The sequence below is a fragment of the Lemur catta genome, chromosome 9 (assembly GCF_020740605.2).
Source record: "Lemur catta isolate mLemCat1 chromosome 9, mLemCat1.pri, whole genome shotgun sequence".
Classification (NCBI taxonomy): Eukaryota; Metazoa; Chordata; class Mammalia; order Primates; family Lemuridae; genus Lemur; species Lemur catta.
In genome coordinates this window covers 55,679,545-55,703,835 of record NC_059136.1, presented here as the reverse complement: position 1 = coordinate 55,703,835, position 24,291 = coordinate 55,679,545, and the positions used below count along the sequence as shown (strand labels likewise).

General features: G+C 35.9%; 1 protein-coding gene across 1 annotated transcript in view; it reads left to right on the top strand.

Moving 5' to 3' along the window:
* ATP6V1C1 (ATPase H+ transporting V1 subunit C1) overlaps positions 1 to 24,291 on the top strand; it is a 42,440-nt gene that overhangs the window by 7,180 nt on the left and 10,969 nt on the right. Inside the window, exons 2-8 of the mRNA XM_045561906.1 lie at positions 9,512 to 9,680; positions 10,709 to 10,776; positions 16,116 to 16,201; positions 17,911 to 18,005; positions 19,474 to 19,565; positions 20,637 to 20,735; positions 22,739 to 22,807. Coding sequence (XP_045417862.1) covers positions 9,549 to 9,680; positions 10,709 to 10,776; positions 16,116 to 16,201; positions 17,911 to 18,005; positions 19,474 to 19,565; positions 20,637 to 20,735; positions 22,739 to 22,807 — 641 coding nt within the window. The 5' untranslated portion in view covers positions 9,512 to 9,548. The remainder of the gene's footprint in view (positions 1 to 9,511; positions 9,681 to 10,708; positions 10,777 to 16,115; positions 16,202 to 17,910; positions 18,006 to 19,473; positions 19,566 to 20,636; positions 20,736 to 22,738; positions 22,808 to 24,291) is intronic.

The following is a 24,291-nucleotide window of genomic DNA, read 5'->3' as shown; positions in this document are numbered from 1 at the left end:
CTTGAGCAAAGCAAGAGTTTACCCAGATTTCATTTTGTTCTATACTTGATTTCATATCGCTCTTGATTTATTTTTTAAGTTTGTAAGTTGTCATTGAAAGCTTGCAAAAAGTGCATTGATACATTCAAGGTTTCTAAACTCCACCGAGCAAAAATCATTTCTGTATTACTGTGTGGTTCTTGATAATGACACTATGGCATTTAACCCTCTTATTAAAGAGTATTGCCATTTCTTGTAACATTGAACTCACTATATAATCTTAGAAATGCCTATTTTAGTATAGTGGTTCTGAAATTTGGCTGAATTACCTGAGGGGCTTAATAAGAAAATAGAAAAAAAAGACTCCTGGGCCTCACTCAGTATAGATTCAGGGAATGAGTATAGGAGCAGAAAAGGATCCCAGATGTCATAATCCAATCCTCTCATTTTACAAATGAAGAAATTTATGCCGACAATGATATGCAGAACTGGGATTAGATTCCAAGTCTTTGTATTCTCAGTGCAATGCTCTGGCCATTACGCCGTACTTCCTGAAGTTGGCATTTAAGTTTTCTCTGGCCATAATTCCGAGTGAGATAAAAAAGCCCTTTACCAGTCTTGATCTCATGCTTCAGACATAGCTGCTTTTAACTGGCTTTGCCCTTCTCTTTTGTATTATCTCCAGGGTTCTTTGTCATGATGTCATTTAATGGTCTCAGAACTTTTCAATATTTTCAAGTATGAAGATACTGCCCTAATAGGGGTATGTTTTTTTTTTAAACATTTTTATTTTTTTATTTTTTTATTTTATTTTATTTTTCAGACAGAGTCTCACTCTGTTGCCCAGGCTAGAGTGCCGTGGCATCAGCCTAGCTCACAGCAACCTCAAACTCCTGGGCTCGAGCAATCCTCCTGCCTCAGCCTCCCGAGTAGTTGGGACTGCAGGCATGCGCCACCATGCCCGGCTAATTTTTTCCTCTGTGTATATGTTTTTAGCTGTCCGTATAATTTCTTTCTATTTTTAGTAGAGATGGGGTCTCGCTCTTGCTCAGGCTGGTCTCGAACTCCTGACCTCGAGCAATCCACCCGCCTCGGCCTCCCAGAGTGCTAGGATTACAGGCGTGAGCCACCGCTCCCGGCCGGGGGCGGGGGTATGTTTTTTTGGTGTTTACATGTAGTAGTAGTTCATTATTTAAAAATTAGAGAATAACAATATATAGAAAGAATGAAAATAAACATTCATAATCTCCTCCCAAGAGGCAATCATCAACAGATTTTTTATAGTTTAATGCTGAGGTCCCTAACCCGTGAGCCACAGACTGTTACTGATCCGTGGCCTGTTAGGAACTGGGCTACACAGCAGGAGGTGAGCGGCAGCAAGCAAGGGAAGCTTCATCTGCATTTACAGCCACTCCCCATTGCTCACATCACTGCATAAGCTCTGCCTCCTGTCAGATCAGCGGAGGGGACATTAAATTCCCATAGGAGCACGAACCCTACTGTAAACTGCGCATGCGAAGGATCTAGGTTGCGTGCTCCTCGTGAGAATCTAATGCCTGATGAGCGGAGGTGGAGCTGAGGTGGTGATGTGAGTGCTGGGGAGTGGCTGCAGATACAGATTATCATTAGCAGAGAGGTTTGACTGCACAATAAATGTAATGTGCTTGAATCATCCTGAAACCATCCCCCCTCCCACTCCAGCCACTGTGTGGAAAAATTATCTTCCATGAAACTGGTCCCTGGTGCCAAAAAGGTTGGGGACTGCTGATTTAATGTCTATACCTATATCCTTTCTTAAAGTTGGCATAGCCATAGTTTTTATGGCTTTTGATATATATTGCCAAATTGCATTCCAGAAATTGCCTTTTTTTTTAAATTCATAGCATTTTCTTGGGATCTCATGTGTATATAATTATTTTAGAGTATTTTAGATATAGATGATGTAATATATCTAAAATATATTTTAGATATTTTATTAATGATGACAAATTACTATAGCTTTATTAATGCTTTTAAATAACTTTTTATTTTACCTATCAAAATAACATGCTGTACGTTTGCAAATCATCTATTTTATTTTTTTTAAGCAAAAGTGATCTTTTTCTCCCTTATTACTGAAGCAATGCCTGTTTGCTTTTGTGTTCCATTCTTCACAAACACAGTATTACTTCAGTCTTTTAGCCTAGATGTGTTAAATTTTTGGTGTTCATTGTTGTTAATCCTTTTTCTATTAAATGTTGAAACAGGGTTGAGAGAGGCTGGGAGGTTGTAGCTGAATCCTTATATAGAAACAAACACTAATTAGCTAGCAAAACGAAAAACTCATGAATAATACAACAAAACTAGGTGAGACTTCAATTTCTGGCTATAAGGGAGTAACTGATACCAGACTTGCTTTCCCTCCATAAACAACTACAAACTTGGACAAGATATATGAAAGACTGCTTCCACAGACATTGGGCAACAGGCAATATGAGAAGTGAGAGAAAGGAAACAAATGAAGTTAGTTGTATAATCCCTCTGGCTTTCTCCCTATAGACACTCTGCATGTTTTAGGAACATGGTTTAGGAAGGGAAATCCAAGCAGAGCAAGTTGGTCTTGCTGAGTTGAGGAAATTAGATTTGGGGGAAGGCTTGTGTGGCTGCGATTTGCAGGTCAGATTGCAGAGAGAGGGAGCTAGGCAGAGAAATAAACACTGGGAACTTAAGAGGTCTAGGGGAGAATGATTAGAGAGCTTTAATTTGAACAATTGCCAGAGCTCACAGGGCTGGGAGGCATTTGAATTCTGACCAGATAGGGGGAGAAACCTTATTGAATACATGGGGCATTCAGTAGCATCCCCAAAAGGTCAGACCTTAGTAACAGGAACTAAATTAGCCCTAGAGTAAAGCCTTAGACCCATCCTAGCAAGGTTTTAAAACAAGCCTTGAGTGGATCAAGCTGATCCTTACACAACTGCTTGCCAGAACAAAGTACTGAAACAAAACACTCTTAAAATTAAGGAAGACAGCAGAATCCACAGTGTAACATTGTGGATTATAAGTATGCTCAGTGATTTAACAGAAAACATGAATATAAAGAAATGGAAGATTTTGAAAAATGGAACTTAAAGCAGAAAAGTACATCTGAAGGGAGACATTCACTGGATGGGAAGAATAGCAGATTAGATACTCTGAAGGAAAGGTTAGTAAACTAGAAGATATAGCAAGAGACTGTCCAAACTAAAGCACAGAAGAAAACAACTAAAAAAAGAACGAAAACTCAGAGACCTGTGGGACAACATCAAATGGTTTAACATACATGTGATTTTGTCTCAAAAGAAGGAAGAGGGGGAACAAAAAAACTTTTCTGAGGAAAAATAATGGCTGAGAAAATTTTCAGATTTGATGAAAACTGTAAATACAGATTCAAGAAGCTCGACAAACTCCAAGCAGGATAAATACTACCCCTCTAATAGGGTTGTTTTTTTTTACCACTAAATGAATTAATATACGTGAAGTGCTTTGCCTAGTGCTGGTCAAAAGGAAGTGCCCACTAAGTTGGCTGCCTTCTTGAGAATATTCGACCATCCAAATTGTCTAATGCTGCAGAGGCACAGCTGTACTAACTCTGGGGACACTGGAGTAGGACCACATGTTGGGAAGAGGTGATGAATTTGACTAGAAGTGTTGGGTTTTAGCTGCTTTTGAATCATCCAAGTGGAAATGTCTTGTAGTCAGATGTGGATACTGGTTGGGTACAACTCGATGCTGCAGAGGGGCCTGGGCTGGAGATATAAATTTGGGGAAGTGTCTGGCATCTAGACTGGATTGCCTCAAGTGTAGAGGAGATCATCAAGAGAGACACTGTATACACACACACAGAGAGGGACATACCTGGATCTGAGTCTTGAGGAATGCCAACATTTAAATCGATGTGCCTTTTTAATCATTTTCTCCTCTGCTCAGCATATGATTTGCTTACATTTATGCCTGACTTCCAGTATACAAGATTAAACAAAGGAAAATAATTAGGAATAAAAATGGAAGTTATTTGAAGCAGTGAAGGAGGTGGAGTCCAGAGTCTTGGTGAGTTGATAAGTAGTGGCCACCAATTTTGAAAATTTTTTTTCCTTTCAGCAGGGAGAAAGAGGAAATGTGTTTAGCAACATGGATTTCATTTTCTGACCCCCAAAAGCATACGTATTCATCTGCAGAGACACATTTTGTTTGGAACTAAGCTTAAATTGTTACTCAGTTCCAAGGAGAAGTTTTTTTTGTGTGAATTGTGTGACAGGTTGACAGTGGACATTGCTTAAAGATGGAAAAAACAGATTTTGCAAAAGACTTATTGATGCTGTTGTTGTGGGCAGTTCTTCCATTCCTTCTTAGGTACTTAAGTAGCTTGTTTTTCCCATCAAGCTCTTATTAGAGTTAGTTTGCTTTGACTAGGGGTGGAAGAACTGAGGCAGTAGACTTTGCCTGCAGTACAGATAGGTTCTTTCTCAAGCCCTCTCTTTTATATTTTTTGACTGTGTTCACCCTTGAAATGAAACACAAAGGCTTACTTAGGAAACTGCAACTTTACCAATTTTTAATTTATAAACTGTAAAATAAGCATTTGTTTCCTGAAAGATTCTAAATTAAAAAAATTAATAAAAACACTTTAAAAAATATGATTTGAATATTTTTCTTGGCCTGCCTTTTTTTCTCTAATCAGGCTTTTTGATTGGTTCAGGGTCATTGTTATATTTGTATTTCATTTGTTCATTCAACAAGCATTTATTATTAAGTTCCTTCTGTTAGAAGGGATTGTGTATGCTGGCTCTTAGGGTTTCCCAGAGAAGGAGATGAGTCTAGCCCTTCAGGATTTTCCAGTAAGGTGAAGAGGAAGATACATTAAACATATGAGGATAGCATGGTAAGTGTATAATAGTGGCACTTATTAGGTATAAGTAAACAGGATATTTCCCACCTGCAGCACTGGGGAGGGCCTTGGGAGGTAGGATGAGGTGAGGCAGCAGCTAATAAATATAGTCACCCCTAGGAAGGGTGGCTGAATGGAAAAGGGAAGATCTTGGTACATTATTTTATTCATTCCTTCCAACAGCTGTGTGAAGAGATGTGTGTAATTTCTACTTTATACAAATGAAACTAGAAAGGAGGTAGAGTTAGGGTTTTAAGTTGTGAGACTCCAGAGTTTGTGTTCTTTCCTCTGTGACCTGGCAGGCCCCTTGAATCTCTAATTTTTGGTCTTTTTGTTTGGAGTAATCATTGTTCTTTCTAGGAGGAAGGACATGTTTAGGTGCTGGGTGATGCTGTTTTAGAAATTGTGACAATCCTGAATGAAAAGGGAAAGGAAGTGAGGCTCAGATCCCTTTATCCAGCAGAATGAATTGGACCTATAAGGTGCTCTGAGCCTGGAATTAAACATAGGGTAAAGGTGTTCAAGCTTATATGTGGATCTCTGTTCACATAGCAGAGTTCAGGTGCACTTGAGTGCAGAACGTTCTTTTCTCCTAGCATGGCACAATAGAGAGAGTGTGGCCTTTAAAGTCAAACACAACTAGGTTTGAACCCCATCCGCCAGTTGTGTGACCTTAGGTAAACTCTTAACCTCTGTGGATGGAGTTGAGATGGGGTTGTCATGAGAATTAAATAAAATACTGGATGAAAAGTTAAAAGCACAGTGTCAAACATAGAAGGCACCTTTTCTTTTCTCCTCATCGCCCAAAAATTAGGCTCTTCAGAGGGCTCCAGTTAAAAGCTAGAATTAGAGAATGTTCTTTAATTTAACCAGACGTTTCTGGACTATAGTTTTGTTTAGAATTTATCATAATGGTATTTCTTTTGGTCCCAATAAAAGCTCAGTGAAGTAGATAGGGCAAGTATTATTTACAGAGAAATTGGGTCCTCTTTCCCATTTCTTGAAATCCTTTAGAAAAGATTTTGGTTAAAAAGGTTGTCTGGAACTCTAAATGGTATGATAGTGACATCTACTGTAATAGTTCATATTATTACAGTCTTTGAAGAAGCCGCAGTTTAGATAATATAACACTATCATCAGGAAGAATTTAACAGTTGATTTCATTAGCTGCCATTTTGGTTATAAAATGTGAGGAGGTATAAAAATGTGTCAAATATACTTTAACAGAGCCACTTGTATAAAATATAATAAAACCTCAATTTTTCAAGAACTACCATCACTTAGAAGATCTGGATTACTAAAAAAGGTTTAGAGGTGCTGTTGGATTCTCTAATAAACTTGGAATTTTAAAGTTCAGGGTAGCCCTGTGATTGGTGTTTTGGGCTAAAAAAGCTAGATTCTTCTCTCCTGTTTCTTTTAAAAAAAAAACTAGATTTGGTAAGTATAAGAGTATTAGCTGGAGGATATCAGAGATAGGGAAATAGCCAAGGCTGAAGTGGCCAAAGGAAAGTGAAAAGCATAGCAAGTGTTGGAGCATCTTGGGTGAAGCGATCCAGGGTGCAGTGGAGAGCAAACAGAATGACAAGGAGGCAGGAGATAGACCCACAGTATTTCATCAGGAATTTATTTTAAAAAGCAACTTCCTGAGATAGGTTCTGGAGTTAGTATAGGTGTAACCTGAGCTCCTGCCCTCGCAGTATTATACAATTAGAATTGTTGAATATATTGACCCCAAAATACTTTTTAAGAAAAAATCCCCAAACTTCAAAAAGGTTTGTGTTGAAATATTAATACTTGGTCATAATAGAATGTAAACAGACTAGAAAGCATTTCTGCTAGAGGTAAAACAGAAAAGTTGTGCTTGGAGGATGAATTTGGTAACTAGATTATTCTCTGAATATAGCATTTGAAAATTCACTAAAAGTTTACTTTTTTATAAATTTGTTATGCAGTGTTATATTTTAACTTATAAATGAATTACATTCTTGTAACAGTTCTAAAAATATTTAAGTTTGAAATGTTTCAGATAGAAAAATTCAAATATTATGGATTAATAGACATCCATCTACCCACAACCCAGATTTAGTATTAGCGTTTTGCCATATTTGCCAAAGACTTAAATAAAAAATCTTCTATACAAAACTGAAGCTTCTTTCTCCTATGCATGTTTTTGTATTTTCTGTAAGTATGTAATGATGAACAGTATATACCATTGTGTGTCTTTTTAATTGTGGAAATAGAAGTTGTTATTCTGCGGGTGGGAACTTAGATTGGTAATGGCTTTGGAGAATGGTTTGGGAATACTCAATAGAGTTGACATTGGTCTGTGTCAGTTTTGTCATGCTGCATAACAAACCACCCCCAAACTTAGTGGCTTAAAACAGTGATTTCTTATTTCTCCTTATTCTGTGAGTTGTCAAGGTGGTCCCTCTATATGTTTTGCCTGGGCTCATTGAAGCAGCTGCATTCAGCTGGGAGATTGGTTGGACTGGAGGGTTCAAGATGGTCTCACTCACACGGCTGGCAGTTTTTGCTCATTGGTTTCTCTGCCATGTGACCTCTTCTCTTCCAGTAGGCTAGACTGGCTTCCTCATGTAGTAGTCTGAGGGCAGTGCTCTAAAAACAGAAGTGGAAATTGATGTCTGGGACCTGAACCCACACAAGGGTGACTTCCATGCATTTTATTTGTCAAAGCAAGTCACAAGGCCACCTCCACCTGTTGATGGAAGGAGTGGCAGTCACATTGCATAGGAGCATGGAAAGACATGTTGCCTTCATCTTTGAAGACAGTGTACCACATGATCAAACCCTGCAATTCAGGTATTTTACTCCCATCTGTCCTAAAGAAACTATTACAGAAACAGAGACATGCACAGAGTTGTTCACAGTGGAATTGTTTATAATAGCAAAAAAGTAAAAACAGTTTAACAATCCTTCCAGGGAAAATGTAGATAATATATTTTAGTTTATTCATATAATGGGATTCCATGTAGCAATTAAAATGAGTGAACTACACATGGATCATCATGGATAATTCTAAAAATAGATTGAAAAAATTAGGTTGGAAAAGAACATGGGTAGTATGATAATAATAATATGTAATATATAATAACAATAGTCTTAAATTTTAATATTTGAAGTTTCTCAGGCAGGCTAATGATTTTGCTTTTGCTTTTACATAAAGCTTATCTTTGGCCCCATTAGAGCTTGGTGCTCTAAGTGTAGATCTTCATCACTAAAAGCTGATAAAAGTGTAACTTTGTTAGTAATGTTAGAAAAGTCATTGTAAAGGACAATTTCTTGAGATATTCTTTTAATGCCACTATATTTTATACCAGCTTAACACCTCTGCATTTTCAGTTTCTTATGTGCAAATGGGAAGATATTATTTATCTAATTGAGGTGTTGGGAAGATTAATTGAGATGATAATGTATAAACGATGTAGAGCAGTTCTTTGTATATGGTAGATGCTCTATAAACAGTAGTTAGAAAAAATAACAGGTGCATGGGATGGCATCTATGTTAAGTTCATTTTCAATGGTATTATAATGAGTAGGTAGGATTACTTTAATTAAAATGGGCTACTGAAATTGGGAAAGTCCATTATGATTAATAATACTTCACATTTTAAAGGAAATTAACATTTTCAAAGTTTTTTCACATTCGTTACCTGATTTTGTTCTCAGGACCACTTCTTTGTAAGATATTTATATTTAATTTATAGGTATGGAATCCCAGTTTCAGGAGAAGTTAAAGGAATAGTGATAGTAAAAGGTGGCTCTTATGAAGACACATTAAATTGGAAATAATGATACTGTAGTATTTTAATTTTTATAAGTTATTTTGTGTTTGTGTGTTTTACCTACTTAGATTCTGAATAGATTCGTCCCTGTACTTTTTTGCCCCTCTGTGTGTATGGGGAGGGGGAAGAGGAGGAGGAGGAAAAAAGATTGTAGAAGAGGATTGAATGTATTTTAATGGGACTGTTTGGAAAGGGCGATCCACAACCTTTCTCTCACTCAGATCCAATAATGTTGGTATTTTAAAATAACCAGGCAGATTGGCAAGTTTTTTTTTTTTTTTTTTTTGCAAATTTGTAAATGTTTGATGGCAACTTAGTATACATCAAGGATTTGAGATTTGGTGACTACTGTTCAAATGTGTTAATTCAACTAAAGTCTTTCTCAGATGCAAAAGTTATATTTTTTTAAAATTTCCTATTTTGGGTGTATGTTTCAAAAGTTTAAGATAAACCTATAAATTTGTGACTGTCCAACTTCTTTGGTTGAATGAAACTATTGGTGGCTGGTATTTTGGATAATCCCACTTCTGAATAATTCCCATTCTGAGGATGTTTTATAATTTTTTAAAATTAGGTACTTTCCAGTATTAAGTTATTTTCTTTTTTTCCTTGTATTATAAATAAATCACCTTTTATCATTTAGATGGATTTACTTCCAGGTAAGTAAATTTGACTTTGCTTGGGATGGTATGCTGGTATTAATTCTGATTAATTTTGAAACAGGCACAGGTTATATTTTATCACTTATCCTGTGACTCTGAAACACTTTAGAAACAACTGATATTAAATGTATTTTTTTTTGTTTGTTTGTTGTACATTTCAGAGTCTCTTGATTTCTGAAGAAATACCTGGTAACAAACATGACTGAGTTCTGGCTTATATCTGCTCCTGGGGAGAAAACCTGCCAGCAAACATGGGAGAAACTGCATGCTGCTACTACAAAGAACAATAATCTTGCTGTCACTTCCAAGTTCAACATTCCTGACTTAAAGGTGAAGTGGCACTGTGCAGGAGTGTATGAGTTCATCATCAGGGAGGGTCCATTCTTTCTTTTAGTAGAAATGAGACATCCAGTTTCTTTGAGAAGAAAACCTCCTCTCTAGCAATTGGCATAATTTAAAATGTATCTTATTCTTTGAAATTTTAGGAGTAAACTACCAAAATGAAATATCTTTTTCTATTTAGACTTTTTTGCTATTTTATAAATTATAATGAGAAATATTATGAAAATATTTGATATATTACATTCACAAATATTTTCAGAAGTGGAAAATCTTATATATATTCTTAAATATCATAGTGAATTTTTGTTATTAAATTCATATTGTGCTAACATTGTAAATATATTACCATAGCACCTACCTAATCATACTTGTTAATCTAACCTAGTTATTTAATATAGAGAATCTGTTTAACATTTATTAAAGATCAGTAATATAGTAACCTCAAAGCGAAACAGGTTGCCAGTAATCAGTTGACTGAACTTTTGTAAAGAATGTAAAGATCATGATGTTTACATTTTGCTGGTTAACTAAGTGAGGCAGTCATAGGCAGCATTCATTGAAGAAATACTTAAAATTACCATTTCTTAATATTTTTGGAGTTATAGATGCCTTCAAGACAGGACATTTCCTCCAAAACATGCTCATTTATGCATAGTTTTGCGTACAAATTCACTTAACAGACTGACCCTCTAATGCACATCCGTGGACCTCCTGCTTAAGAGCCTATGTCATAAAGCAGAACTTCAAATGACCGACTGTCACAGAACAGTGCAAGCACAGGCCTGTCTTTGAGAAGTCTTCACATCTTAAATGCTGCTTGTACCCATGAATTAGAGGATTATCCTGTACATGTAAATAGCTTTGAAATGTCTGGCAAACGTCTTTTAACCACACTAGCACATTATGAGATAAAATATGGACAGCTTGAGATTTATGGGACCTTCAAGTCAAGACGTATCATCTTATAAAAAAAAACGATAAAACCTAAGTAACAGAATGCTGTATTTCCCTTTTAGGTTGGCACACTGGATGTCTTGGTTGGCTTATCTGATGAACTGGCTAAACTGGATGCATTTGTAGAAGGGTAATGTACTTACATGCATGGAGTAGAGCAAAATGGGAGACAGTGTTGTCAGGCTTCCTGGACATTGTGTTTATTATCACGTGTATACTCTGCTTATTGGAATGGCTTTAGGAAATGATTATAAATCAACTTTATGAAGGTATACTTTACATACAATAAAATGCACCTGTTTGAAGTGTGAAAATAGTGTTTCTGTTTTTAAAAATCTTTATTGAGATAGAATTTACATGCCATACAATTCACCTGTTGAAAGTATACAATTCATTGAGTTTTAGTATATTCGTGGAGTTGTACAACCATTGCCACAATCAATTTTAGAACATTTTCATCATCCCCTGTTCCTGTTCCCATTAGCAGTCACTTCCTGTCCCCAACCACCCACTAATCTTTCTGCCACTATACATTTGTATGGTCTGGACATTTCATATAAATGGAATACAATATGTGGTCTTTTGTGACTGTCTTCTTTTGCTTAGCATGCTCTTTTCAAAGTTCATTGTGCTGTAGCATGTATCAGTATTTCATTTCTTTTTATTACGAAATAATATTCCATTATATAGATATACCACATTTTATTAATCCATTCATCAGTTTATGTGTATTTAGTTTGTTTCTAGTTTTTGGCTTATATAAATAATGTTGCTATGAACATTTCTATACAAATTTTTATATGCTCATATGTTTTTATTTCTCTTGGGTACGCTCCTAGGAGTGGAATTGCTGGGTCATATGGTAACTCTATGTTTAGCTTTTTGAGGAGCTGACAAACTTTTCCAGAGTGGCTACACAATTTAATATTCCCAACAACAGTGTATGAGGATTTGAATTTGTCTACATCTTTGGCAGCACTTGTTACTATCTGTCTTTTTGATCATAGCCATCCCAGTGGGTATAAAGCAGTATCTCATTCTATTTTTGATTTACATTTCCTTGATATGTGGAGTATCTTTTCTTGTGTTTGTTAGCTACTTGTTTTTCTTTTTTAGAGTAATGTCTATTTGGATCTTTTGCCCATTTTTAATTGGCTTATTTGTCTTTTTATTATTGAGTTGTAAGAGTTCTTTATACAGTGTATTCAAGATATAAGTTCCTTACCAGATCTGACTAGCAAATATTTTCTCCCATTCCGTGGGTGGTCTTTACTTTCTTAATTGTGTCCTTGAAGCACAAAAGTTTAAATAATTTTTTTTTTTGTAGAGACAAGATTTCACTCTGTCCCCCAGGCTGGGGTGCAGTGGTGTGATCACAGTTCACTGCAGCCTTGAACTCCCAGGTTCAAGTGATCCTCCCATCTCAGCCTCTCGAATATCTGGTACTACTCGTGTGCCACCATGCCTGTTTAATTTTAAAATTTTTTATAGAGATGGGGATTCTCCATGTTACCTAAGCTGATCTCAAACTCCTGGGCTCAAGTGGCCTATCTTCCAAGGCCAGCCTCTTGCCTTGGCCTCTTAAAGTGCTGGGAATATAGGCATGAGCCACCATGCCTGGCCAGTTTTTAATTTTGATGAAATCCAGTTTGTCTATTTTTTCTTTTGTTGCTTGCGTTTTTGGTATGGCCTAATCCAGGATCACACAGTTTTATGTCTATGTTTTTTTCTAAGGGTTTTATAGTTTTAGCTTTTACGTTGAGTTCTTTGATTTATTTTGAGTATATGTTGTATATACTCAAATTTTTGTATATGTTGAGAGGTAAGGATCCAGCTTTGTTCTTTAGCATGCGAATATCCAGTTATCCCAGCCCCATTCGTTGCATAGACTATTCTTTCCCTATTGAATTCTTAGCACCTTTGCTGAAAATCACTTGAACGTAAATGTGAGGGTTTATTTCTGGACTCTCGTTTTGTTTCATTGCTATTTCTCTCATTATGCCAGTACCACATTGTCTTGATTACTGTAGCTTTGTAGTGAGTTTTAAAATTGGAAAGTGAATTCTCCAACTTTATTTTTCTTTTTCAAGATTGTTTGGCTATTCTGGGTTCTTGCATTTCCATATGAATGTTAGGAACACAGTGTCAAATTTTGCAAAGAAATCAGTTGGAGTTTTGATGAGGATAATGTTGAGTCTCTCAGTGAATTTGAGGAGTATTACTATCCTAACATATTGTCTTTGATCCATGAACATTGGATGTTTATTTGAAGATAGTGATGCTTTTGTCTTCAAAATCTAGTTATATTAGAGGAGTTTTTCTAAACTACAGTTTTTGTCACTTTTGAATATGGTTTAAAGTTTGCTCAAATTTTTTAGGGATGGAATCTAAAAAGTATTTAGGGCAAATGTAATTAGTCTGGTCTGTAAAACTGAAAGTTGTGCAGTTTGTCAGCTATTCTTTCTATACTGCTCTGCAAGCCCATCTTGTGCGGTCTTCCTGAAAGATATGAGGAATTTAAGACTCATATCTGTCTTGTTGTAAGACTCTGGTAGAATTGACAGCTGATAGTTTAATGATTTGTACGCTCCAACTTTTAAAGTCTGAACATTGTGGTATATGGCATATGAGGTAAATCATAGCTTATATTTTCTCAATATTCTAATCATTAGAGCAGATTTTTTTTGAGGTGACAGTGTGTACATTGACATAAATGCTCTTACAGAGATGCACAGGGAGATCATGAAGTTCTGGTTTATGTAATGTTACATTTATAAATTTGACACCAGGAGATTCTACACCCTGAACTATTTCTGTGGTAAACGTGCACATTTTAGAATGTTCATAGCAAATGGTTCTTTTTACAAGATGCTTATCAAGTTATATGGGAATAATGCTTTGTCTCCTTGAGGGAATGGATGAATTTTGGAGACACAGTTAAGTGTATATACAAACCCCAAATTAATCATGCCAAAGACTTACGGCTTACATCATTGTTTCTGAAATTGTTCCACTTTTTTAGGCTTGAGATCACTCAGCATAGAATTGTCGTTTAAATTTAGCCCTTCTGTTACCTTTTTCCAGCCCTTACTAGTTCATGTTTAAACTGTTACAGGAGTTTCTTAATTGTCTTTTAGTTTCCCCTCCCATCTGTTGAGCATATAGTTATCAGAGCAATTGTCCTAAGCCTTGTTTTGACTGCGTTCCATCCCTGTCCTGAGTCTGACATCAGAGGCTGTCTGTCTACAGTCTGCCCACCACCCCCTTCCTATACTAAGCTCCCCCGCTGCTCAGCCTGCCGCTCTGCTCAGTCTGGACTCACATTCTCTGAGTGCCCACTGCTTTTTCACCTCTTCTTACCTTGAATCATATGATGCCCACTGGCAAGAATATACTTTCTTCCCATGTAATCATCCTTTCAAAACCATTCCTATTCTTCATTATTCTACTCATGAGCTGTTAGGCTTTCTTTATTATAGTAACTGGAAGTGATCCCTTTTTCCTTTATGCCTCTCTGTAACCCGGTAAGCTCAGCTGGCCCTCACCTCAGATTGCTTGTGTGTTTAGTCATTTATATATTTTCCTGTGTATCCAATGAGATTTAAGCAATGCAAAGGTAGTGATTTTGTCTTGTATAATTTTGTTTTTTTTTTTTTTTTTTTTTTTGAGTCAGAGTCTCACTTTGTTGCCCGGGCTAGAGTGCCATGGCGTCTGCCTAGCTCACAGCAACCTCAAACTCCTGGGCTTAAGCGATCCTACTGCCTCAGCCTCCCCAGTAGCTGGGACTACAGGCATGTGCCACCATGCCCGGCTAATTTTTTTTCTATATATATTTTTAGTTGGCCAGATAATTTTTTTCTATTTTTTTAGTAGAGACGGGGTCTCGCTCAGGCTGGTCTCGAACTCCTGACCTTGAGCGATCCACCCGCCTCGGCCTCCCACAGTGCTAGGATTACAGGCGTGAGCCACCGCGCCCGGCCTGTCTTGTATAATTTTGAATCTGACCCAGGGCCTAGAAGCAGACATGGAATGGGGAAAAGAACACTAGACTCCAAAATCAAGACACCATGTTTCTAGTCACTGCTTTGCCATTATCTGGTCTTGTGACATTGGATAAGTCACTTATTCTGCACCTCAGTGTCTTATAAATCAAGGGATTGACAAGGTCATAGTTAGGTGCCTTGGTAGTTTTGGCATTATGTAATAGTTTCCAGTATAGCATAGTTCCTTGCCAATAGTAGATGCTTGATAAATAGTTAATAAATAGGCTGGGCGCGGTGGCTCACACCTGTAATCCTAGCACTCTGGGAGGCCGAGGCGGGAGGATCGCTCGAGGTCAGGAGTTCAAGATCAGCCTAAGCAAGAGCGAGACCCCATCTCTACTAAAAAAAAGAAATAGAAAGAAATGATCTGGACAGCTAAAAGTATATATATAGGAAAAAAATTAGCTGGGCATGGTGGCACATGCCTGTAGTCCCAGCTAACTCAGGAGGCTTAAGCCCAGGAGATTGAGGTTGCTGTGAGCTTGACTCCACGGCACTCTAGCCCGGGCAACAGAGTGAGACTCTGTCTCAAAAAAAAAAAAAAGTTAATGAATAAATAACATAGGACCTCATTCTTCATCATGACAGTTGCTTATGTTCTATTGCCTGTGAGATCCCTTTCGTCCTGCGTGAAAGCACAGTGTCTGGCATGTAATAGGAACATGGTGAATGCTAGTTTCCTGCCTCCTCCTTTGTTCTTGGTCCTTGTGGACAGATCTGTTGTTCAGTTTCTTGGCATATCAATATATGCCTATATACAGACCTGTTTCTCACTAGCTTCTCACTACTTTCTTTCTAGACTAAAATATACATTGCATGTAGTCTACTTAAAACCCTGTAGTTATGCAGTTGATTTTGGCATATAACAAAATTTTATCCTTAAAACATTATTTATAAGGTGAGACCCATTTGTTCTGTAACATAAAGATAGGTATAGGCCGAGCGTGGTGGCTCATGCCTGTAATCCTAGCACTCTGGGAGGCCGAGGCGGGCGGATTGTTTGAGCTCAGGAGTTCGAGACCAGCCTGAGCAAGAGCGAGACCCCGTCTCTACTAAAAATAGAAAAGAAATTATACAGACAGCTAAAAACATATATATATATATATAATATATATATATATATAATATGTATATATATAATTAGCCGGGCATGGTGGTACATGCCTGTAGTCCCAGCTACTCGGGAGGCTGAGGCAGAAGGATTGCTCAAGCCCAGGAGTTTGAGGTTGCTGTGAGCTAGGCTGATGCCACAGCACTCTAGCCTGGGCAACAGAGTGAGACTCTGTCTCAAAAAAAAAAAAAAAAAAGATAGGTATAATGGGAGCAAATATAGTGAAATTCATGTTTCAATGTAATATTTTCATTGTGTAGCATGGAATTTAAGTCTTTTTCCTAAAAATGGTTGTTTTTTTTTTCTCCTTCCCAGGGTGGTTAAGAAAGTGGCTCAATACATGGCTGATGTACTGGAGGATAGTAAAGATAAAGTTCAAGAGAATCTGTTAGCCAATGGAGGTAAGCTAATGTTACATGATTTGATCATTATTAACTCTCATAAAGTGAATGGCTTAGCTACAAACAAGAATGTAAAGAAATATATATATGGACATTAAATACAATTGAAAGCCTTTAAAAAATACAGTTATTATTACTGAATTTGGTGATGCTGCCAGTTACATCCTGTCTCCTGAAACACAATCTCACGTAAGACAGTCTTACATAATAAATGATGTAGCTTATGATATGATGTTGAGTCCTCTACAGAAGCAATATTACAGAGATTTACCTTGGCTCTTTCAGGGATCTTTCTGTTAACTCATAAGTAAGTTTCCAAGATATATATCTCTGCATTGTTCCAGTTGAATACCTGCTGTCTTCTCTAGCTTTTTGTATTTAATAGCATACAACTGCTAAATTTATTGCAGTGTAATGCCTCTTCCCCTCAAATTTGAATATGGCATTTCTTAATGTCCATAAAATAGTCTACTGACATTCTCTACAGCTAGAAGCCAATATTTACATAGAGTTTGCTCTGTATAATAATGACTTTATAAAGATAGCTTTGACCTCATTGTTGTCATTTGTACTTTCATTTTTGTTTTCTTATGAAATGTCACTTTAACATTTGTTTCATTTAAAATTAGGTCCACCTTTAATGATACGTCATTATAATAGAATATAACCCTCTCCTTTCATTCTATACTATATTAGCCTGTTCCGATAAGGTCACTGTATTTTATATTCAGTGTTCCTCTAATCTTACTTCTTCTTACAAATAATAGATGTTTACTAAATATTTATTTAATCAGTGAAAACTGTAGTAATTCTTGCTCTTTGTTATAATAGTGATTCTGATCTGATTGTTTACTATTTATGTTAATTTGTGTTTTGAGACAGAACAGAAGGTAAATATATTAATTTATGGCCCCTTAACTGATCTTCTAAGTATTTCACAAACTAGGACATCAATCTAGTAGGTGGAATGCACTGGGGGGCACTGCATCTAGAGTTACTTTTGGAAATATCATCTGTGGTGTTGATTTGTTGGTATTATGTAAGGAGAAATTGAGGAAAGAAAGATATTTTGATGTGAATTACTTTTGTCAGTTAGCTTTGCCATACTTGACATTTGGTTTCACTGACCTTGATCCTATTAGATGTGAGGTATAAAGTCATTTTGATTACTAAACTTCCAAGGAATTAGTTGAGTGTCTCTTTGGCTCTACATTTTTTGTCCTTTCCATTTGAAAGTGAAAGGGTCTATGTTTTGAAAATTGTTGAAGTGTATACTTTTAGAAATAATCATCACATGGTTTTAACAGACAAGTTTATTTTCAATTTGTTTGGGGGAAGTTATCAAAGAAAAAAACGTACTTTTGCTGCCTCCTGTTGAGGAGGCAATTTGAAGTCCTTTTTAAATCTTAGTGTGTCTTCTACATATGAGGCATGTTATGGATATGTACATTTTTCATTAAGTCATCCAATTAAAAGGAGCATCTTAATATATAAAATTTTGAGTAAGGAGAAGAGATTACAAGATAGAAATTTTGATTATCCATGTTACTTAAAATAGTTCCACATTTATTTAATCAGGACTCTTCAGAAATGATATCTTTGTTGATTTTCTCAATGCCAATTTCAACATTAAATTGTATCGCTATGTAAAAAACTGTTAAAAAATTCTATTGCTTCTCCTCAGTAATTAATTTATTTCCCTGTTTCAGTTGACTTGGTTACTTATATAACAAGGTTCCAGTGGGATATGGCCAAATATCCAATCAAGCAGTCCCTGAAAAATATTTCTGAAATAATTGCCAAGGTAAGATAAGAATTGAGACAGGGTAGGACACTTTGATTTATAGTGGCTTTATTTATTTTATGATTTAGCTATGAAGTACTTTTTAGGTTTTTGACAAGGCAGCTTAATTATATGTCACAGATATAAACAGAAGCTATACTTACTACAATTTAGATGTTAGATGTTTAGGTGTTAAAGATGTTAAAAAGAACACTTTCATGTGTAGGTTATTTACATTGCTTACTTATTTATGTGGTTAACTTAAATTGACGATGTTAAAGAACATTTAAAATTCTATAATTATTATTTATATAAATTTTAAGGGTAACAGATCATATAGAATAGGAAATTGGACTCTATTAAAGATTTCTAGTAGGTGATAATATTCACTTAAGTATGTTTATGTATAGTACTTGTTCAAACCTTAAACTTTATGAATTCTCTGATGCCTTCTATTTAATATTGATCCCCTGCCCAGAAAAATGCTCATATTCATGTACCACATGGTTTTATGTACAGTTTCAGGGAGTACATGGACCCTGAAGCCCATCCATGAACTTACCAAGTTAACAGCTCTTTTTTTTGAGAAATCTCTGAGCTTGAGAGAAATTATAAAAGTCTTAACAGGAACTATAAAGAGGCAGATAGACAACCTATTAATTGTTTGCCAGCATTCTTAATGACTTGGATGGGGTGAAAAGGGTGGTTTAAATTATTGGACAGACTTCCCTTGGCTCCCAGTGACTTTAGTTGTACAGTGTACTGTATAGTTAAATGTGAAGGAGTAAACTATCATAGATTTTAACTGAAGTCATCATATAATTTAAAGAAAATGAGCAGTTCGATAATATAAGGTGGTGCTCTTACTATGACTGTGCTTTATTTTCTTGGCACTTACCAAAAATTTAATCATCTGCTTTCTTTTACTATTGTGATAAGGTTACAGACTTAGAGAGGTGAAGTGACTTGCATTAGTGCTACACAGCTAAAAATGGTAAAGCTAAGCTGAAACCAGTTCTTCACATGTTAAGTCTACTTTGCATTTTCTGTGTAAGTAGTTAGTAGTTTTAGTCCTCTTTTGAAAAATAATTGTAATTTTATTGAAAAAATATTTTGTGTAATATTGTATTTGTAACAATGAAACTCTCTAGTAATTTAGTTCCTTCAGCCATGTGAACTGAAGCCTTTTAATTAGGAATCCTAGATTCCATTTCCATGGTTTAAGAATTAATAGAGTCATAATACTTAAAATACATGTGGACTAAAACATTCTTTAGTAGAAAAGGTTTGTATCAAAATTATATTAAACATGAAGTAGGTTATTTTTAAAATGACCTTTTAAAGTTGTGCTTTTAAAATGTTAGAATATTCTTACATCAGAAACTAGTGGTGTTTTTTAATAGAAATTAACGTTTACCTACTTTAATTGTATTAGTAGAGGTAGATTTAGGAAAATTTTGCTTATTTTTCTTCTTTTTCTTTATTGAAGGGAGTAACTCAGATTGACAATGACCTGAAATCTCGAGCGTCTGCATACAATAACCTGAAAGGAAATCTTCAGAATCTGGAGCGAAAGAATGCGTAAGCATATCAAGTATATGTGAATGTTAAGAACTGGGGAAGCACATTAGTGTGCACTGCATGAGATTTTGTTGGGATTTGGTTTAGTAAATCCAATTTATGCTATTTCTGTAATCAAAATGGTGGTTTTTTTTTTTTTAATTCATGGAGAAAAGTTCATTAAGGTAAGTTTACAGAATTCAGACTAGTCAGAACAGATGTGAGGCTAATTTATTACCTTTGTTTCATAAATAATATTCCTGTATCCATTTGATATTTCACTGAAAATTGTCTAAAATTAATTGTTTTAAATCAAAACAGTTTAATTGCATGGCAGTTACCTGCTGCTTAAAAGGATTTTATAGAAGAAGACTCTTTTATAATGTAATAATTATTCTCTTATTTATCTGTTTGCTGAGTTTAGGTTTTTCACACATAAGGTTTTTTAAAAACAGGGCACAATTGTTTTGGTTGATCTTATAGTATGACTGTTACAAGTACAGTGTTGGGCATGCAACTATTCAAATCCCAGAGGGAAGGTTGGTTGAATTCTATCAGTGATACCAACAGGGCAAGGCATTTTTAGTATGGGAAGATCTGATTACTGGAAGACCAATGAAGACTGATTTGAAAGAGTTGATCATTGAGTTAACTAACCACAATTACCTGGTATCAAATGATACCCAAGGAGAGGGGGGAACACTAAAGGTGTTGTGCTTAGATGACATAATTTCATAATTATGATGAAATGGACTTTAATTGATACCTGATGAATAACACTTTCTCAGGCAAGATGTTATACATGTAATCAAGAGAAAAGCAGAGTTATAATAATTAAAGCAGAGTTATAATAATTAAAGGTAGACAGTAGAGGCAAATTTGATAAATGTTGACATTTCTTTGCTTGTAAGAGTGGGATATGTTCACCTAAATGTTGACTTCTTACAAAGTAGAAATGTACAAAGTAGAGAGACTAATCCCTGTCTTGAGATGTGTATGTAGTGTATGTGAATGTGGTTAGCCTGCTGTTTTTTTACTTGTGTTACAGAAGCACATGATTATCAGCCAAATGATTTTTTTCTTATTCCTTAGAGGAAGTTTGCTAACTAGAAGTCTAGCAGAAATTGTGAAGAAGGATGACTTTGTTCTTGATTCAGAGTATCTTGTCACATTACTGGTCGTAGTTCCCAAGTAAGTTGTAACTATTACAAAAGATATTACTTGTTAGAATACAAGAAAAATGTTAGTAACTAGGATTGCAATTGAAATATTTCATAAAATCCAAGTGTAAAAGAAGTATAACCTTGTCATTCATTCTGTCAATCAGCATTTACTCATGTGGCACATGAAGTAGAATTTAGATCATAACCTGGTAACAGAGACATCAATTATAAGTTGAGATTCCAAATCAAATTTAGCAGCTTGGTAGAGTTGGCTCATTCAAACATTAAGTAATGTTAAATTATTGTATTTTTTAAAAATACAGATTTTAGATTTTTCAAAATAGGAAGGTCTTTGGATTTGTTTTTTTGAAAAATCTTTATGACTGGTTAGGATGAATTAAGCCCTACAAGAAACAACGAATGGGATTAGAACAGAATTGAGCAAATTCTTTTCTGTAAAGGGCCAGATAGAAAGTATTTTAGGCTTTGTGAGCTATATGATCTCTGTCACAACTACTGAACTCCGCTGCGTCAACTTTGTGGTTATAGCTAAAGCAGCCATAGATAATATGTAAACAAACAGATGTGGCTGTGTTTCAGTAGAACTTATTTGCAAAAACAGGCTCGGCTATGGACATAGTTTCCTGATGCCTGAATTAGATAACCCTTTGAAACCTCCTTAGATTGAGCCTCCTGTGTTATTAATATTGAATATTTGATCATAGTTAATCCTGGTAAAATGAAACCTTTGGACCCTCATAGGAAGATTAGAACCGCGTGTGGCTTCACTCTTGGCTTACACTGAAGTCTTATTATCAGGGAATCTTGGGGGTTCCAAAGTGAGGTAGGAGATTTGGGTCTTTTTCAGAGCATCACTACATGAAGCCTTCCTTGCTGTGCTCTGCATTTTCGTCTGCATAGGAGACTGAGAATACTGGAAAATGATGTCTCTTGGTAAATGGAGGGAAAACACCTCCATAGAATTTACAGTGCCTACAATATCTGACTTGTGCAGTTTTTCCCCTTTACTGTAAGTATGTTGGCTTTTGGATTTTTCTTTGGACATGAAGATGAGGTAAAGAATTTGGCTCCAAAAGTTTTATTTTGTGTTTTAGTTACATAACTCCCATGCTATACTGAAACTCTGGTTATTTATAGCAAAGTTCTGTGCATCTGTGCTTTTATACTATGTAGGAAAATAACCTTTGCCCAGATAAAAGATTTGTTTCATTTAACCATTGTTTAAAACTTGCATTCAAAACCAGAAATTTTTAGTACCCTGTAATTGAAACATTGGACCTAGGGCACCTCACATAATGAATTATTTTCTATCTTGGCCTACGAACACTATAATTCTTTATTTTAAATCTCAAACATAGTTGTCTCTCCCCATAGCCCCAGAAGCCAGTGTCCTGGAGAGAAGGTTGTTGCACAAGGTTCTGTGGCAACATAGTTTACTGTCACTTCACTTACTCATTACTTCCTGGTACTCTGTGCTTTCTGTAAATAGAGTTTTATTCAGCCCTTCATAATACCCACTGAACAGAAATGATAAGTGATTTCAGCATAGCCTTTTTCTTTTCTTTTTTAATGAGGCATAATGTATTGGCCATACAGTTTGAAAATAATTTAGAATCTGTACTGTGCTTTACTCCCTTTCCAAACCTAGTTCTAGAATGTGCCTCTTTTGCAATAGTTACTGGATGTAAGAGGATGGCGATCTGTATTTCCTGCATTACTCAAGATATTTGAAATTCATTCCCAGTAGGAAACTTGAATTTTTTTTTTGCTAAATAGATTTGAGATATACTTAATCAGAGTTTTAGTATAGCAGGGGAGTTATGTAACTGAAACACAAAATAAAACTTCTGGAGCCAAATCCTTTAAGCCTTTCTCCATGTGCAAAGAAAAATACAAAAGCCCACATACTGTAGCCAAATTTCCTATTGGTCTCATTTTTTTTCTCTTCTGCATATGGAAGGAAGTAGGACTTGTTTTTCTTTTCCAATGCTTATTGTACCTTTTCTTCAGGTTAAACCACAACGACTGGATTAAGCAGTATGAAACACTAGCTGAAATGGTAGTTCCAAGGTCTAGCAAGTAAGTAGTAGTCTTTGTACAACCATTTATTCCCTAGAATTCCTTTTATAGTTTGGATGTTGGATTAGGAAATGTCTTTGCTGTCTTTCCTTTGTGATAAATTTACAGTTTTAAAACCATACTTTTATCTTATAAATGAGGAACTTGGCACAGTCTGTTTGACCCTCTCATGTTTATAGACGTAGAAGTTTGAGGCCAGTGAGGTGAAATAGTTTGCCCAGAGTCACACATCTCATTCGTGGCAGGGCCTGCAACTAGAGCCCAGGTCTTTGGTGTGGCACTCTTTCTGCTGCACTGTGCTGCCTTCTGAAAATTCTTCATTCACTGTTTATTACATACCTACTATGTGTCTGTTATTCCTCATTTTCCCTGGCAAAGGAAGTATACCAGGATGACTGCTAGACTGCAGTGCCGATCTCCAAATGTTTGCCATCACTTTGAGCATAGATTTTACCTAATGTATATATTCCTTAAAAAAACCACATGCACACACACACAAATAACTTTTTTTATTAAGCACTTTTTAAATTTAGAGATTTAACATATATAATCTAATTTGATATTTACAATATTTCTGTGAAGCAGTATAGGCAATTATAATTCTTATTCTCTTAGAAGAGGAAGTCAGAATGCTTAAATAGTTGCCTAAGGCATATGGCTGCATAAGTGTCCTGTGGCTAAGCTAGGGATAGAACTGAAATCTTTTAACTCTAGGTCCTATACTCTTTTAACACTATTTCATGTCATTTTCCCCTGTATTCTGCCATTGCCACATAAGGTGTTCTTTGACAAAATGTTAAATACAGTGTATATACACCCCAAAGTATTCTCTTTGTATATATGTGCCTGTAGAGAAGGTGACCTTATAAGAGAGAGTACAGAAGTGGAATTAGTAAGGTCAGGCCCATGAAATATTTTCTTTTCCAGTTTCATTGTGTCATATGGGAGGTAGCTTAGTATAATGGAAAGAGTCCTGGACCCAGGGATCTGAGTTCTATTGCTGGTTCTGCTACCAACTTGCTGTGTGACTTGGGTAAGTCTTTTAACTTCTCTGGGCCTCATTTTCTTTGTAAAGTGAGCATAGCACCTTCCCTGTATATGTTATGAAGTTATTTTAAGGCTTGTTAGAGTATACAAAATATAAGGTAAGATTATTATAATTTCACAAATGTTGCCCTTTGGGAACTAAACCACAAACCTGTGCTCATCATGAATTTTTTTTTTTTTTTCATTTGGGGGAATACCTTCCATTCACACCAGCCCTTCTCCTGGTAAACTGAAGATGACAGTTGTGTCTTGATATTAGTTTCTCACTCAGGCTGCTTATCTTGGCAGATAACACCTTCTTATCTGGAAGGCATTAAAATTGTAGAAGTGGACTTGAGGAGGCAGTTGGAGGAGGAGGGTGAGGACCTGGCACACACAGAATGTCCTCCAAAGGTCGCATATTCCAAGCCAGATTTCCAGGGAGTGATGTGGAGGCT